The sequence below is a fragment of the Pezoporus wallicus genome, unplaced genomic scaffold, assembly GCF_028554395.1.
Source record: "Pezoporus wallicus isolate ANWC-B61680 ecotype Strahan unplaced genomic scaffold, APGP_CSIRO_Pwel_v1 contig_7545, whole genome shotgun sequence".
NCBI lineage: Eukaryota > Metazoa > Chordata > Aves > Psittaciformes > Psittacidae > Pezoporus > Pezoporus wallicus.
The window spans coordinates 9,060,396-9,078,033 of record NW_026642398.1 but is presented as its reverse complement, the minus strand read 5'-3'; the positions used below and the strand labels follow the sequence as shown (position 1 = coordinate 9,078,033).

The following is a 17,638-nucleotide window of genomic DNA, read 5'->3' as shown; positions in this document are numbered from 1 at the left end:
GAAAAGAAAAAATGTTGACAAATTAAATTTAAATATATATATATGCACATATATATCAGTAAAGAACCATAAGCAGCTGCAGTATCCCTTGGGACTAGAGAGAAAATGGCATTTTACCTTCAATTTTATTCAAATTGAATTCTGTAACCACTCAAGAGTTCAAAGTCAGGTTAGGGATGAAGGGATGGATCACTATATGCCCACTAGCATTTGCTCAGCACTTGCACAAAACCCTCTGCTGATGGCTCTCTCCTATTCCCAGCTTACACCTTGTTGCTCTCGCACCATGGCCCAACTTTTCAATGGGATCTCTAGCAAGGGGTCCAAAGGCATCACAGTTCATCCAGAAGTCTGCCTCTAGGCATGCCACTGCAGTCAGACTAGCCTAGTTAGTCTAGTCAGTCACCAAGCCAACCTGTGAGACTTTTGAAAGCAGCATCAAAACCTCATGCTTCAGAGTACCTGGAGTAAGTTATGCTCACATAAAGGCTTCCTACCAGATAAAAACCATGGGACGGGACACTTGAGTGAAGTCAAGACTTCTGGGTATGTAGTTTAAATTAGTGAGATAGTCAGAGAATTAAAACTCCAATGAATATCGATAAAAATACTTGAGTTTTCAAACAAAGAGATTGATTTTTAATCTCTAATATCCATGAATGACAGCCATGACATGCCGGCAACGTGGGAGCCTCTGAAGCTTCCTGCTGGGGTGGCTGAGCAGGACTAGCAGGATGCATCAATCTGAAGGCAGCTTCCTACTTTTGCTGACAGGAGCCCACTGACTAGCTGAAGGAATGGCTCTGAAGGATACACGGGTGAGGACTGCACCTCCTGTTCACAAATGCCGTGTACACAGAAGACGTCCAACTCAGCTTGGAGCAGGGGAAGAGGAGATCTGCCTTATTCTACCCATACACAACAGTCTGTTGTCATACAGGTTTTACCACACAAGAAGATGAGGTTGATTAGGAACAGATGATGGAGTTTTGGGTTTGCTTTTTCTTTTTGCCATTTTCTTTTACAGCTTCAGGATATTGCATCTTTAAGCCTGTGCTCATTGCTCTAAATATGCATGTTTTCACATATATATATAAAAGTACTGAAGTTTTTTTTTATATATATTTGCATGCAGAGACAAGTAGGTACATAGGAGAAGTCATATTCACTTGCTCTGACATGCTATAGGTAACTTTGCTCATACACAGGGAACCCGCAGTACATTATTCATAAAGCAAACTAAAAGGTAATCATTTGAGAGCAGCTAGAAAGGTGTTGAGCAGAATACACAATAGGGTATCTTCCTTTTCAGTAAAAGGAAAGAGTAAATGTAGACAGCAGGGTATGGGGGCAACATGCTAATAAACTGTTTTATGAGAGAAAACAGTTTTTTACAGAGAAAGCATAGACAGAATCCAGTGTTTCAACATATTCCAGGACAGCATTAGACAGCATTAAACAGTCAAAAAAACTTGTATCAAAAAAGCATTTCCATCTACCAGACTGTTAGGGCAATTGCCAAGGATGTTTTTCCCTTTTCAATCAGTCTAACTGACCAGTAACAGCTACTTAGAATAATCTAAAAGGTTATCAAATGAAAAACAGAAAAGGAAATTCTGAATGAACAATTTCAGAGCTTAGATCAGTACAGTCTGCTCTTTGATCTGAAATGGATTCAATAGAACTGAATCAAAAGCATCTTCAAGTTGCCTTGAGTTCAAAAGTTGTTCAGTCATGCCCATCTTTTTTAATACTCCCAGTCACACACTTAAATGGATAAAGACCATGAGGGGTTGATTTCATTAAGAGACAATATTTAAGATTTATGTATGCATATAAATCCGTATCACAGTCTGAACTTGCCTCTCTTTGTCCCCAGACAGGTTAACATTAAATATTACCAGTCTACTTACCTGCAAACACTAGATTTTCTGGACATCGTAGTACTGGGAGAAGATGGAGGAGTCTGATAAGACCAGCTGTAATCAGAACCTTTCAAATCTAAAATTACCTGATGAAAGATAATCAATAGCATCAAGGACGTGGAATTTCGCACCCCCCCTTGACAGAAAGCATCTGCTTGTCATACAACATTCATCACCACAACAACCTTTCAGTGCCAACTGACCCAGTCTCTGTTCTTCCAGAATTACAGTGTGTATGTTACTCAGGTGAGTCAGCTTCATCCTTAGCCTTTCAGGAGCTACCATACTTCAACACTAGGGCTGCTATCAGAGATGGAAAGCTCAGATTTGAGTGGAAATGTCTTTGAAGAGTAAACTGGAGATTTTTTTTATGCATGCTCTTTTGTTTTGTTACAAAACATAACAGCCTTAGGGTTTAAAAACTGTTGCATTTTAAAAAATTAATCAAAGATCCAATATTCAACCACAGCAGAGTTTCCCTCCTTCACACGCCTTCAAGCTATCTAATCCCAGCAGTCTTACAACCATGTAAAGACAAGGATGCTGAAATGTAAGGTGAGGAGATGACACTCCTTCCTCATTTACTCTCAGCAGAAACTGGGCATCTTCATATACGTCAAAGTACCAAATACTTCAGGAGCACTCAGTCAGCATTTCAAAACCTATTTTGTTTAAAGCTGTTGTTAAAAATGACCTTGCTGCACTGAAGCATCTACAAAACATAACGTTAAGGCACTAAGTGCGAGTAGTCAATATTCCTCATAACACAGACAGAAAACTGGTACAGATAAAAATGTTTTCAGAAAACCAGGACTAACCTGTTCACTTGAAGATGGCAACTTGTGTGGATCCATGGTGAGACTTTTCAAGTCATCTGATATGGTTTGCAAATGGGTTATTTCTCCTAGCATTGATATTTCTTCTTCCTTGAAAGACATAAGAGCAAGGCTAATCACAGACTTGCTTTTAAACATCACACCCATAATACAATACAGGACCTTCTTCTTTTTGCTGATGACTGTAGGAATGCGCACCAGAGCTTTTTTCTTTGCCCATTAAGTAATTGTTTCTTATGAAAGAGGACTGAAAATATTAAGAGTTTAATAACTACTTTGAGATTGCTGTCAGTTCTGAGGCCCAGAAATCATTTCTCTCATCAACGAGATAAATAAATCTCAGTCTTCTTTTTATGACATCTTCAGAAAAGAGAATGTCATTTCTGCTGCCTTTGGAAGATTTAACTCTTCCATGTGCACTCCCTAATATGCCCTAAGGATTTTAACCTTGAACATAAATAGGGACTAAACTCATTTGCTAGTTTTTGGAAACTTTGAGATAGAGGAACTACACAGGTACAGAGCATTAATACATCTATGATTCATACTGGCTCAAGGTACATCAACAGCTAACTCAGATTATTCCTTCACTGTAAATTACCATGGTAATACCTTAGCTACCATGGTGATTTCATCCAGGTCCTCAGAGTCTGGAATTCACATCCTCCCGCTCAGCCATCACCTCCCTACTTCTCTAAGCATGGTTTTCTGTTGAGATTGGTGCTCTTTGTAAACAGGCATTGGGAACATTTTCCCGGTATGCTGGAGACCTTTCAGAATGCATCATGCTTGCACAAAGCCATAAACAATTCATCACTGGGCTTCAGACAACCTCAGATGATGACAATATACCCAAACCTTTTCAATGAACTGAAAAAGCTGACATGTAGGAGGAAAAGAGCTACCAGAAAACTGCAAGGAAGCAGCCTGCAATCTGTCAGCTAATGTCATCTTACATACACAGGGGAGGTCTTGAAACATTTATCAGTCCTAGGACTGGAGTAGGGGTAAGGAAGATTTATATTTAAGTGGGATGTTACGGAAAAAAAGCAGTGGAAAAACTGCATTAGCAATGTCTCAGGTTGGTACGCGTAAGGAACTCAGGTCCACTTAAGTCTTTGCGCCCACTGCTCCCCCATTAGTCATCCTGAAAGAATTCAATGTCTTCCATCCCTGAATTACTCTAAATGCCTAAAAGAAAGGTCCTGACTCTTGCCACTTTCTAGGCAGAGATGCAGGTTGAATTTTGGCTCTAAAAATGCCCTCATAAGATGTAAAGAGATACTCTTTTTAGAGACTTTTGGCCATTTATCTAATTTGTGAATCATACTGACTTAAAATGGAGAGCTCTTACTATCACAGGGCGCAGCATGGAGATGAAAGCACAGAATCGACCGCGCTCCTCGATCAGAGCTTTTCTGACAGCTTGCTTCTCGGTTTCTTCAAGCAGCAGGTACTTATCATTGACATCTTGTAAAGCACTGTCCAACTGGGGCTGAATGTCACCCCGTCCTGTATGGAGGAAACAATCAAGAGTACATTTTGTCAAAACTGTGGATCTCCATAGTGGAAACCTCATTTTCAGCCAGCAATGCTGCTGGATTGCGCTTTTGCAATGCAAGTCTTAAACAGCATTTTCCCTTCTTTCAAATTAGTATGTGGGTTCTTCCTCGACTAAATCAGGAATTTCATGCCAGTTTTTTCCTCTCTTGCCCAGAATATAAATCCAGATCAATTCAAAAAGGCTCAACAAGCCAAAACCAGCAGTTCACATGGGGGTTTTCTCAAAGTGTTCACTGTAGGAACCCTTCACACCATCCTTGCTGAAAATGAACATCTTGCTAACAGGGAAAGCATTAATCACTAACTGCAGGTAATAGTCCCTTTTCCTTCCTACTTTTAGGAAGTAAAACTACCTACTTTATTTGTCATTAGCAAGGTCCTAATGACAACTTTGCAGGGTCACTAAATGAGTGCATGGATCTCCTATATGAGATGGTATTAAGGACGTGTTACTGGTCAGTGGATCACTGGATTCAAGTACTCTACAGAAGCAACTGCTAAACCAGTTTTCTTTGCTCCAAAGTCCACAACAAAAACCACTTATCAGCATCACAAGCACACATTAATGTCCAGTATTTGTCTGTGGAAATAAAAAAGAAAACAACGAAAAAACTTCTGATGTTTTGCAATCAAAAAGCTTCACTCTCTTGAGCCAACTCATTAACACCAAAACCTTCCGTGATGGTTAAGTACCTTATTCTGCACCAACTGCTTATTCTGCATCGTGCCAAAAAGTTTACTTCTCTAGGAATGAAGAGCTACTGCTCAGCTTTAGTGCTAGTGAGCCAGCAATGTCACAATTGCAAGATGTTTTTGTGCACCCCTAAATATTTTAAAGCACCTCAGTTGTGTAAATCTGACTCAGATCACCCAGAAACACCATCACACGCAAATTGAGTATCTAGGTACATATCCATGACACTGTTACTGAACACTAGGAAGTTAATATTGGAAAATGGTGGGTGAGTTACAAGCAGCTACCCAAAATCAATTTTTATGGACAATAACCTTTCCACATAGAGGATTTACAGCTGTGAGCAAGAGGAAGAAAAAGGTCTCTTGATGTGTGTAGTACACAACGCAGACGACTCAAGGTCAGGGTTATAAAACCTTTGCCTTATTACCATATGTACTTCTTCAATACTCCAGAGCAAGGTAAAGTCATCAGCTCCCCTGCACTGAAACACAGCCAGAGCCACAGGAAAGAAAGCAGTGACAGAAGCAAAGAGAATCACATGAGTTTAGTGACATTACAGACTGGAGACACACAAATCTTCTCTGTACAGAGTTAGACAGAGGTCAGAGACACCCACAAGCAGAGCTCTGTGATGAATCACATGCAGTGCAACACAGGCACAGCCACTGCCAAATCTACCTGGGTACCAAACTGTCAGCAAAACACCCAGTGTCTGATCCTACAGGTCAGGCTGACTGGTGTATTGTGGCCATGAAACTGCTGTGGAAGTAAACAGCTTTAACAGAAATGGACTCCAAAGTTGCAGTCACCTGCTTCCTCTCTCAAAAGTAGCATTTGCCAGAAATAAGTTACAGAAGAGTCCTGGATAACTCCGTGAAGGTCCTGTGCCTTCTCTTCTGTCATCCTTAGAAGACAAACTGGGCCCTTCTGCTTGAAGACTTTTCTGTACATTTCAGGCTCTTCCCTGTATTCTTTTTCCTATTAGATGCAGCAATTACACATTCTACTCTTCTCTGGGATTGTTCTTTTAAATTCCTTATGAAACCAAGACCTGTGTTATTGCTCAGACCCCTTATTTAGAGAGCTGCCTGGAAATTACAACAGGCAAAATAATCTGCTGTTCAAACTAGATACTGGCTCACTACCATGAGTGTACCAAATGCAGAACATATTAGTTGCTAACCAAATCACATACTCATTAGTTCAGCTCTAGAGAACTGTAAACATTCAGCTGCTCCACCCTATGATCATGCACATAACACAGTAAACCCTTGCTAAATGCATTCACCTACGCGGTGAGAAGGCACACACTTAGAAAGCAACGGGACCCCACTGATAAAGTGGCTTTAATTATAGTGAATTTTGATAATTTATGTGGACCTCAGAGCACCACATCTTGGACCAGAGCAAAAAGAGCACCCAAAACATGGGGCAAAAATGAACCTCATTTGTACCTGTGTTATTCAATCCAACAATTATCAGGATACCGTTTGCGTATTTTAAACCTCTGGCAAAAGTGTGTGTAAAACTGCATGGCTCCAACACCCTCTGCAAAGGATGTGCAGACCTGGTTTTATGCTATAAAACCTATATAGTCCTACAGTCAGTGGAAACACGCAAGCTGTCTGGGGTGTCACTCAGAGCAGGAAACAAGCTTAGGTGAATCATTCAGATGAGGCTCTGAAGTCAGATGTTTACACAGCATGCATACAGCTGTCTCCTGATGTCTCCTTGCAACTCATCTTTCAGGAGCAGGAAAGCTTTATTAACATCCTTTAAAAGCTCCAAAATGAAGATGTCATTCTAGCAAGTCTTTTGAAATCAGGCATTAACTCTTCCCACTCCCTGAATCACCAGTTGCCTCCCATGGCACTCAGCTTGAGAATTTGAGGGACAAGACCTCTGCACAATTTCACCAGTTTCCTTTGCTAAGCAAAGCAGAGCATATCCCCTTGACAGCACTCCTGCACCCAGAGGACCGTGAGGATATGAGGGCCAACTGCTCCTCATCTACCTTGTGACTCTTCCAGTTTGAATCCACTGCTCATCTCAGAAGGGAACATTGACCACTAGAGAGCAATGTAATTCTTTTCCTCTTCCAATTATGAGGAGGTCACTTGTCTATGGCATCCCTGACAAATGATTGAAATGTTTTTGCTGTGGACATGAAGCACACTCTCATAAGGAACATCAGCAACTGATGATTCTCTCCAGCCCATCTTCTCTGCCCTTTATGTTACTTGTTCGGAAACGTTTCCAAACCAACACAACTATCTAATGAAAGAAAATAGTTCCAGATCAGTCTTATCATGGGCCAGCTGCATAAGTACACCAGGAAGGACACCACTACCCCAGCTGCAGACAGGTCTGAATGACCCACCAAAGCAATCAGCATTAGCAATGGTCAACAGCATCAAAGGTAGTCACAGCCCTCTGGTCTGCAGCCAGCCAGACACAAATGTGATGGAGGGATGGTTCTGCAGAACATGCCCAGTTGCACTTGGAAGAACAAGTCAAGTATCTGAAAACCAAGGAGAAATCCAGACCCAGCCTTTCCCCAGCTGGACCTCTGGTGTTGCAGAGAGCAGCAGAAATGCAATACCAGAAGTTGTGGACTGACTCTTCCAACAGCCTGGGGACTTGTGGATTGACACAGGCAAGAAACAGCTAACTGAACTGCTTCTCATCAGTATTAACACGAATCCACTGCGACTCCAAGGACAGCCTTCACATGCTACCTTCAGAGGATGTGCTTCACATCATTACCATGATGTAGAAGTGCTTTAAGGGACCAGCATGCATTAGAGCCTCAGGTTTAGAGTGTTCTGTGTGACTCCTGGCTGAAAGCCTCACACAGCTTCTTAAATAACCACTGCTGAAAAAGAACTTTAGTAAATGAAATGTATTAGGGACAAAGGAAAAGGTAAACTTAATTTTAAACCCAGTTTCATGCCTATATTTTATAAGACAAACTAGCAAAGCTATCAGCAACAGGAAAGGAGAACAGTGATTTTTAAATACTGTCAGTGCAAGTCTGACTGCTAAAGTTAATGCTGTTATTGACAAAGTAAAATATTGGCGATTCATTATTACTGCAGCAAAAAATGGTGACATTTTCCACATACTCACTTAAAGAATGCTCCCTAGCACTTTTTCAGGTGTCTGCACAGAATCTGAATAATCAATACTGGACATTTTACCCAGACTGGTGAAATTTACAATGTATGAGACAATGCTGAGTACACTTTTATTCATACAAACCAAAGCCATTCATCCCCAGATCAGCTTCTTTGTAAGAGCATACCTGCCAGGATGAACAATCACTCTAAGTCCTGCACTGTGAAGCCAATAAATAAACTAATATAGATATAAGCTGAGAATGGAAGAATTTTGCCACCAATAGGTGGGAAAAAGTGGAAAACCTCATTGCTGGGCTTAAGTGCAGACCCCTTCAGCCACCAAATCTGAGTCTTTCTGGTGGCCACTGGAAATCTAAGTTGTCCCTTAAAAGAAAAGTTCCAAGTTACCAAAGGGAACTTCCAGATTGAATTACAAACCAGGAAAAACACAGAGGGGACAAACAGCAGGCACCAGGGTGCCCAGCTCCCGAAGCCTCACCGAGATGCCTCAGCCAGGGTTACAAGCAATTTATCTCATCAATCCAGGCTTCTCCAAAGGGCAACACCTACATCATCACACTTACAAAGGGAGACACGGTCATTTCTCTCAAACTCAGAAACACTGCGTTTCACTCGCAAAAAACCTCAAGGCAGCTACTTTAAATCCGCAATACAACTTGAACAACATTCCAATTTAAACAGGTTTGAGATAGGATCAGGCAGGAGACAATTGTGATGCTGATTTCCACCCCTTTCCCAGCACGCAGTTAAATATAGTGATTTCTTACCTATTGATTAAGAAAGGCGCATGCGATTTTCAGAGAAAGGGGGACTCAGATCACAGGTTTACAAAGAACAACACTAAGGACTTTAAGCTCTAGACTTTAAAAGTCGTATTAATTATTAATAAGATATTCAGTTATTTGAACATCACCTTGATGACATGTCTATTCCATTTAACTTCTCTCCCAACTGTGACATGACTTATCAGTCCATGTTAATCCCTTTCTAAAATATACCAGAGGTTTTTCTACAATACTGATTTTCTTTTTTTACGGCATTTCAATTAGGTGCCAAAAGAAAATAAATCAAAAAATGGTTTGCTCATGATTAAGTGATATTTTAGTAGTTTCATTAGAAATTAAAGTCTAGGCAGTTAGTTGAGACCAGACACCATAAAGAGGCCACAGCAAGGGCTACAATGAACCAGCCACCAGGGTTACAGCATGGCACAGACTTACCCAGAGCCTCAGCTGTCAGGCAGGTGCGCATGGTGAGAAATTGCAGGACACAAAATTGACACAGAAAGGAAAATAAAAAAAGTCAAACTCATATTCCAGCATTCCTGGAGTGCAGACATTATCATCAGCGCCAAGACAAGAGACCAAGCGGTTCGCACTAGACTATTTTGACTTCTTCCATTGCTGATAAAGACAAAGGCGTTAACTTTGCTTCCTGAAGAGCTGCTGCCAGTTAAACTCCCGGTTATTTAGCATAAGGTTTTATTTTAAGAGTCTTAAAGCAGTTTAGGAACTTAGTTTAGCTTGCAGATCCCTAGGTGAGAACATGCTAACCCATGCTTCAGAGAAAGTGCACAACACAGCTAACTGCTAAATTCTGGTGAAGCTGATGAAGTGGCACAAGGCTCGTCCCCTCACAGGGAGAGGGAACTCAGACTTAAAAAACTCTAGGTGGGTGCTGCACTAGAAACCACAGTGCTTTTTGACGTTCTCTGCTGCAATTACATTAATAGATTGTTAATTAAATGAAAAGCTAATTGCTGAAGCAATGTGGAAGAACATCAAACAGATTAACCATGATATGTAGATTTTAATATAAAAACTTTATATAAAACGTGCAATAAACCTGGCTTGCTGTCAAAAAGAGGGAACTATCATGAGGCATTCAAAGCTCCAGGAATGAAAATAAACCAAAGAAATAACTCCAGCCATGGATTTTGCAATTTATTTTCACTGAATTCACTGAAGTGGAGCTTACATTACAAGCTTATGGAGGGAAATAAGAAAAAACATCAAAAAGCCCTCAGGCGCCATGGCCTCATCCACACAGGATTTTCCCCCTGCAACAGATAAGGGTAATTTTCTCACTAGCTTCTCTCCTTCTGAGCTGTATCACACCAACTCTGCAGCGAGTCCTGGCTCTCACTTCAGTCATTATGCCACACTTGACCACTTTAGAAGAACAAGGGCATCTCTGGTGGAGAAAGGGTCTGGGCAGGGGTCTTCCCTCCCCAGCCTGCCACTCCAGATTGGACATATGTCAAGTACAGAAACAGTGCAAAGCGCTTGAATGAGAAGGTCAACATGTGCTTTAAGACCTGAGATGTTCTTTGGTTGTAATTACATCGAAGAACTTTGTTTTCCAGTTAAGAGTCAGGGTTTGTGCAAACATCATTGAGAGCACTGTAACAATATTACAGTTTCAAAGACCAGAGTGTAACACAAAACCAGTAAAGGCTCTAAAACACAAACAGGTCATCTTTGCTAACCAGAAAGAGGGGAAGAAAAGGCACTTTTAGCAGTATTACAATAAATGAATAATGATGTTTCTCTCCCTCAACTTCATTAAAAGTGAGAGTACTTTCCAAAACTGCTGCATACACAAAATCAGAGGTTGTGAGTTTGGATACTCAGCACTGCTGGGAGAGAAGAACAAATGTACTGAATGTTAAGGGCATTCTGCAGAAACTTCTGGGAATGGCTTAAGAGATAAAAATCAGTTTTCACATTAACACGTGTATGTACTATTGAGAATGTTACATATAACTCCTTTTCACACATCTGCTTGGATTTAAACATTTCCACACACAGTGTCACATGAAGAACCTGAAAACGAAACCTGCCAGCCAAGTTATAGGTACAAGGGAAATCTGCTTAGTTAGTCATCAATAGCCAAGGTGAAATATAGAAAATAAAGCCAACGTGCACTCCAGATTTTACACAGACATTCACTTACATTTTAAGTTAGTCACTCAACCATTGTTATTAAAGTAAGCATCATGAATTTGATTAACCTTCCAAAACGCTCACATGCAGAGCCACAGCTGCTGTCTCTGCTCTGAATTCAGTATAGCATCAACAGCTTCCAGCAGCTCTGGATCCACTTATGAGGCCTTGACTCAGCAGAAACCTAAACATGGGATTTATTTTAAATATGTGCATAATTATTGTGCTGGCTCAGGTTTGCTGGGCTGCCTTCTGATGTGCCATGTTTGTCTGAAAACAAAGAGCAATTTAGAAAAGGTATCCAGGTCCATGCATTACGTAGCTTCATCTGTTCAGACAAGAGCGAAGTTTCAGTGCTGGGGTGGGCAACAAGTCCTAAGGGCCTGTTTTCATTGGGAACAAAGGCATGAGGAAAGGATGCACCTTGAAGACCACTGTGCCATCCCCAGGGACTGCATAGATCTGGGAGGTGCACCAGGATCCTACTTAGACTTTATATACTTAGACTACATATGGGCTTATTTTATTTAATAGTCAAAGACAACTTAAAGAATGAAAATTATCCCTGTAAGGTCTTTTGAAAAGCAAGACCTTCATTTACACAGAGACTTGTCATTTTATCACATATGTTCTTGCAAACTTCCAAAAAGGACCCCTACATTCTTTTTGTTTTATTGGGAAAGCCTGGCGTTTTCCCCATTACTTCAAGTTTTGGGAACACCTTCACTGCAACTAACACACCTGCTCTGCAAACATAATTTCTAGGAAATGATTTTAAATGCCCAGCCTGAACTTTCAACTTGGCCACATGGAACCAGAACAAACAGATCATGCATAAGACAAAGATCAGGTGAATCCCAATGTATCAGCTCTGCTAAGGTGAGGTGCCCAACCTTGTGGTGCTCCTGCCAGGACAAGCCATGCAGCCCATGGGCCTTTCTCCCAAACATCCTTGGGATGCAGGCAAGGAACTGCTGTGCATGCTGCTGTGCATGCTGCACATGGTACAAGAGGGAGCCTCTGCAGCCCGATGTGGCAGGCAGAGAGAACACCACTGCCATGACATGAATGAGAAAAGTAGAGGGTTATATTTGAGTTCCCAGATCTGAAACTGCCCAAAGCAGAAGAAAACCATTTTCCCATCCAGTCAGAGCAGAAAAAGCTTGAAGTGTGGCTTTTAGTAGCACGCACAGTATTTAAGCAAATCCAGAATTCAGCAAACATCTCACTTGCCCACAGATGATCATAAGGTTAATTCAAAAATAGTCTTAAAGCACTAGGAAGGAAATGACTTGGTTGTTTTAGAGTTCCCACAGGTGAGTCAGTAAATTTACAGAAAAACGAAAGGGACAGGTCCAGCTTGAGGAAGAACAGAACAAAAAAATGTAAGTCTGAGCAACAGGGAAACGGGAGAGTTGAGGACACAGTAAGACATCCATGCACCCAGCCACATGCCTGCCACGACTGTTTCACTCAAGCTTCCCTGCCCACAATTCAAATCTCGTCTGTGACCTGAAGCAGAATCACTACTGCATCTTTATAATTTTAGAAATTAACCTCTACTAGGGATTTTTATCCCCCAGTGACAGGAAGAGCAACATAACTTCACCACAGAGCACGTTAAACAAATCTGTCAAGGTGGGTGCATACAGAAGTTATCACAACATTTGACACTGCACTCAGACCAATGCTTTAGTTCTTTAAGGTATGGATGAAAAAGGAAAAGAGGGGGAAAAGCATCTGCTACTTTTCTTTCTTCTATATTTAACCTCTGCAGGTGACTTGCAAGAAGACAGGGAGAATTTCCTCCTGGCTGTTCATGCTGGGAACCCATAGGGCCAGCAGCTTGGGGCTTTCATTCTCACAGCCACATGAGCCTCTACACCTCACTGCATCTCTCCTCCCCAGGGGTCACGAGAACAACCCTAAACTCATCAAAAATATTGCAGCTCCTCCCTTCCCCTGTACTGGCGACTAGGGAGTCTTCATCGGTTCTACCTTCCCTGTGTACATCCTTCTGCAGTCAGCTTTAACCCCACTAGTCCCACTGGGCTTGTGCTCTGGACCCAAACGCCATGTGTGTGACAGCAGTTCCAAGGGAGGCAGCACAGAAATACAGCAGGTTCATTAACAACTCCAAAAGCATGTCAGAACAGCAAAATTAAGCAAGGGAATGACATTAAAAAAGAGGAAAAAATATACTTTAATTGCAGCATGGCTGCTATAAAAATGGCAGCAAAATGAGGCCTGTTCCACTCCCTGAGCAAAGATGTTTAATCCTGAAGGAGGACAAGTCACCTGTGTGCTGACCCTCATTGCTACACATGGCACACATCTGGGGAGGGAAACAGAAACCCAGAAAATACAAGGAGGAAGGCCACTTGCTTTAACCACCACTGAGAGACAACCTACAGTGGCAATTGCAGTATGAGAACAGTAGGGGGTTATTTCCAGAAGGCTTTAAGAGCTTCTCTCTCCTTTTCCCACCTTACAGAAAATGCTGTCTCCTCCTCCAAGACTGCAGATTAGTTTACTCAATACTCAGAAGCAGGATAAAAGGGAGATGGAGCCAAATAGGTGTCAGTGCACAGAAACAGGTTCAAAAAATGGTTCCTTCTTTCCAGATCACAGACGTGTTTTTCTCAGCTCTCACCTACCATGCATTGAGGGCTTGTCTGTACCACAAGGGGACAAGAAGCAATGAGACTAGAAAAGGGGGTAGTGGGAAGGAGAAAGGAAAAGAAATGGAGGGAACATCACAGGCTCTCTAAAGCTGTTGGTCTGAAGTCAGACAATTTTGACACAAAATGAGAAACATACTTATGCATCACCTCAAAATAAAACCTTATCACAAACAATTGTGTCCCCCTAAAGGTGACCATTTTGATTTAAAACACTGAACTTTTCCATGGACAGACAGACACACTGAGCCTACTGAGCTAAGCTCCCTCTTGCTGGCTCCCACCTCTCCCTCCCTTATCCCTCATCTAAAGTCAGCTAAAATTCAAGAGCAGTTTTCCAGTCATGTGGCTTTCTACCAGTGCAATTATTGACTCACCTACTTAGGAAGGACAGAGATAGCTCACATGTTCTGGATAACACACCATTTAAAAGGTTCAAGAAACTCCCCACCCCAGCATTTATTTTGCTTGTCCCTGGGCTGACAGTTTTTAGGCAAGAGGAGAAGGGCAAGTTACAACCTGCAGGCTGAGAGCTGCTCACAGCACATTTCCTACCCAGCTGGGAAGAGCCTAGTGCGGGAAAAGGAACCAGAAAGTCTGCTTCTGTACAAGCTTCACATCATTTTCCCAAAGCCTGGTGGGGTTTGCACTTGGTCAAGTAAATGTGATGGCAATGCTGCAGCTCTCAGTGATGCATGTTTCCATTAGTATGATGATGAAACTCCTATGACAAGATGGTGGTGGGAGGGCAACAGGAGCCTGAGATTCAGCTGCTAAAAGAGACAGATTGCCTTTGTGGAGAGCTCCCTTTCTTTTCTGACTCATCTTTAGCTTTCTATGGTTGCCAAGTGCCCACCTCCTGACAACAACCCATGCCACCTTCTCACACTGAGGAATAAGGTAAGGTTTAGGAGATTATAGGATGTTAAAAAAAAAATCAAGAAGAAAGGTGGTAGAAAGGGAGAACAGTGAGAAATGTTAAGAGTTACAGAACATTTACATAATGGCTTTCTTTATAGTACTCTAAAAGATTCTAGAAAATCTTACAGGTATCTGCACAAGCCATGTTACAGAGGCAACATTCCTAAAAGGAATAAGTTAGCAGCAAACGCTCTATTTTAAAACATGATTGACTTTGTACAGTTTTAAGGCTTTTGTATAAGAACTTTAGACAGCAGCTTCAGAATATGATTTAAATGACACATAGTAATTGTACCCTGGTGTTCAAGTACATACCAGGAATACATTACAGGAGACCAAACTTACAATAGAAAGTCCTATCTCTGTTCAATCTTTGCCAACGAGCATAGCACAAAAGGGTTTTAGCAGTACAAGTATGAAGCAAGTTACCTTTTTTTGCTTTCTTCTGCAGCTTCAGTGTATCAGATGATTTCTTTTTTATCTCTTGGCGGGCCTTTTTGTACTCTAAAAAACCACATAGTCTCTATTACCAACATACTCAATGTCAAAATGAATGCTTTTCACAGAAAAGCCTCTGTTTAAAGACATTAGACTACAAATTTTAGGAGGACAGTTACTATTAATCAAAGCAAATCAGAATTTGCATTTCGTATTGCCTATACGTTTGGCTTAATATAACATTCTAGGGTGTGAGCACATTCACATACCAAAAACTTTCCCAAATAAACAAAGCCTTTACAGAAATAACAACTGAGAACACAGTACAAAATTAGAGTGCTTTTTGTTTGAGACTCATCGACTCTCAGGAATGGAAAACAGAGATGACAGGTTTCTCAAAACATCTGTGTTCAAAAACAAGTATCCAGAAATGGCAAAGCAGAGAATATCCTGTGATCCTTCTCCAGCATGAGAGTCAGGCAGAGGGTGCTAAAATTTTGCCCAAGGAAGGGTCACATTGCCAGCTCTTTCTGATGAAGTAGACCACACTGCAGTTGTCCCCATTTTCAGATAAGCTGCAAATCCCAGGAGAATTAAAATTCCAGAACCAAACATTACACCTCTAGTCCAGGCACACTAAAGGTACCAGGTATGAAAGCTGATACTTAAAAAAAATAAAATAAAAGATAAAAGGCATGTATGCATGTATATACACATACACATACACTCTAACAAAGGAGGGCAATGTTACACTCTTCTATATATGGAAAAACAGAAGCAGGCTGGTGGTGGGCACAGGAACTGTACTGGGGCCAACTACACCCATGCCTACCTAATAAACCCTAAATCTCACTGCCACTTTGGTCAGGGTCACCCCTACCTGCAGGAACTCAGGTGATGCCTCCCCCTGCTCACTACCTGCTTAACACTCTGCAGTACAAGATGGAGATCTTTTCAAGAGCTGCTGATTTAGCTGCTTCTGTTTGACCACGGTAATAGCTGGGCAAGAAGCAAATCCTGTTTTGGAGGCCAGGCTAACTTCTTCTCACCAGCTCTCACCCTCCCCAAAATAAATTATGGTGATGCTGCTTCTTTCAGACATAGCAGAAGTCTTCAGTTTTCAAAGGTTAGTGGTGAACTGCAACCTGCTTTCAGCCTCTGTACTAGAGGGCCATCATCCCCAGTGCAAGTCTTGCAAAGCCAAAGGCATCTACCAACATGCTCTCGCTGCACAAGACTTTGCTGCCTCCTGCTCATTCCCCAGGAAAGCCTCTGGAGCCATCACCAGCACAGCAGTTTTCAGCATCCCATGTCCAACAGCACAGCTTTCCCATTCTCTGGGCGCACATTTCTGTACCACATCAGACATAAAATAACGACACTGAATGTTTTACAGGGCTGTGTATTCTCTGGAGGACACTGTCTGAGACATAACATGATCTTACAGTTAGCTTTTAATGACACCCCAGGGCTTTGCTGGGACAGATGTGGCATCCCCAGTTCTCAGCACTACTGGAGATAAGGTGAGAGTGGGCTAACAGAATTAAAGTGTCATTGCTTCCCAGTCTAGGAAAAACAACCCATCCCTTGGGGTCCTGCAAACTAAAGCTTCAGAATGTATATGCAAGGGTTAAAAATGTGTTAGGCACTTTGGGAATGCTTTAGAAAAGTTGCTATACATATTTAAGTGAGTCACTCAGTTCCCCAGTACAAACATGAAAAGAGGAAGAAAAGCTGATATTACAATCTTACTCCTATTAAAGAATTCTTCCTCTGTTAACTACCTTTTGCATGGTCTTTATCCAGTTGATTGGCCACTTTCTTCCACTCTTCCATCTGTTCTTGAAGTGGGTTTATCAGACAGTCAATTAAAGCACTAATTTTGTTGAAAAAACACAAAGAGCAATCAAATCCTGCAGATGCCCCTATTCTTATATAGAGAGCCAAGGTCAATATTGGAGTATTTTTACTTTTTGCTGTGACAGCTACCAGTGTCACAATGTAAATACCAGAACATAAAAATGTTTACGCTGGAGAAAGGAAAAGAAAGGACTGGATCAAAAGGAAAAACCAAATCCACATCACAAGATTACTGCACAGAAATTGAGGACAGCGAGGAACAGAGCGTAAACCAGAGGAGTGACCCAAAACAAGGCCAAGATAAACAGTTAGATCTTACTCGTCTGTCACACAAAGAGCAGTTTAAATGGGTACTGTGGAGACTGGAAAGGTTCATGCAGCCATGAAGATTCTGAACATAAGTAACACATGTATACACACAAGGAGACAGAGCAGTTGTGCAAGCGAACAACATCCTGCCCGCTGATGCGCCTCACCTCTCACTAGTGGAGTCCATGATACAGCACTAGCAATGCTCCACTGATTAATGAGATTGGGATGGAATCATTTAAACAGCTTACTCTGGGGCAACTAGAGACTAAAGTTGTCCCCTCTCAGCCAATGTCACAAATATCTTCATTTTAAAAAGGAAT

At 41.6% G+C, this 17,638-nt stretch overlaps 1 protein-coding gene across 18 annotated transcripts in view; it reads right to left on the bottom strand.

The window, feature by feature from the left end:
• MTSS1 (MTSS I-BAR domain containing 1) overlaps positions 1-17,638 on the bottom strand; it is a 126,373-nt gene that overhangs the window by 16,528 nt on the left and 92,207 nt on the right. For 9 of the 18 annotated variants that reach the window (XM_057429683.1, XM_057429692.1, XM_057429685.1 and 6 more), the window contains exons 6-11: positions 16,931-17,022; positions 15,138-15,212; positions 9,382-9,393; positions 4,116-4,273; positions 2,744-2,851; positions 1,914-2,011 (exon numbers count right to left, since the gene is read on the bottom strand). In XM_057429683.1, coding sequence (XP_057285666.1) covers positions 1,914-2,011; positions 2,744-2,851; positions 4,116-4,273; positions 9,382-9,393; positions 15,138-15,212; positions 16,931-17,022 — 543 coding nt within the window. The remainder of the gene's footprint in view (positions 1-1,913; positions 2,012-2,743; positions 2,852-4,115; positions 4,274-9,381; positions 9,394-15,137; positions 15,213-16,930; positions 17,023-17,638) is intronic. The other 9 variants (XM_057429696.1, XM_057429703.1, XM_057429686.1 and 6 more) reach the window with 2 other exon arrangements.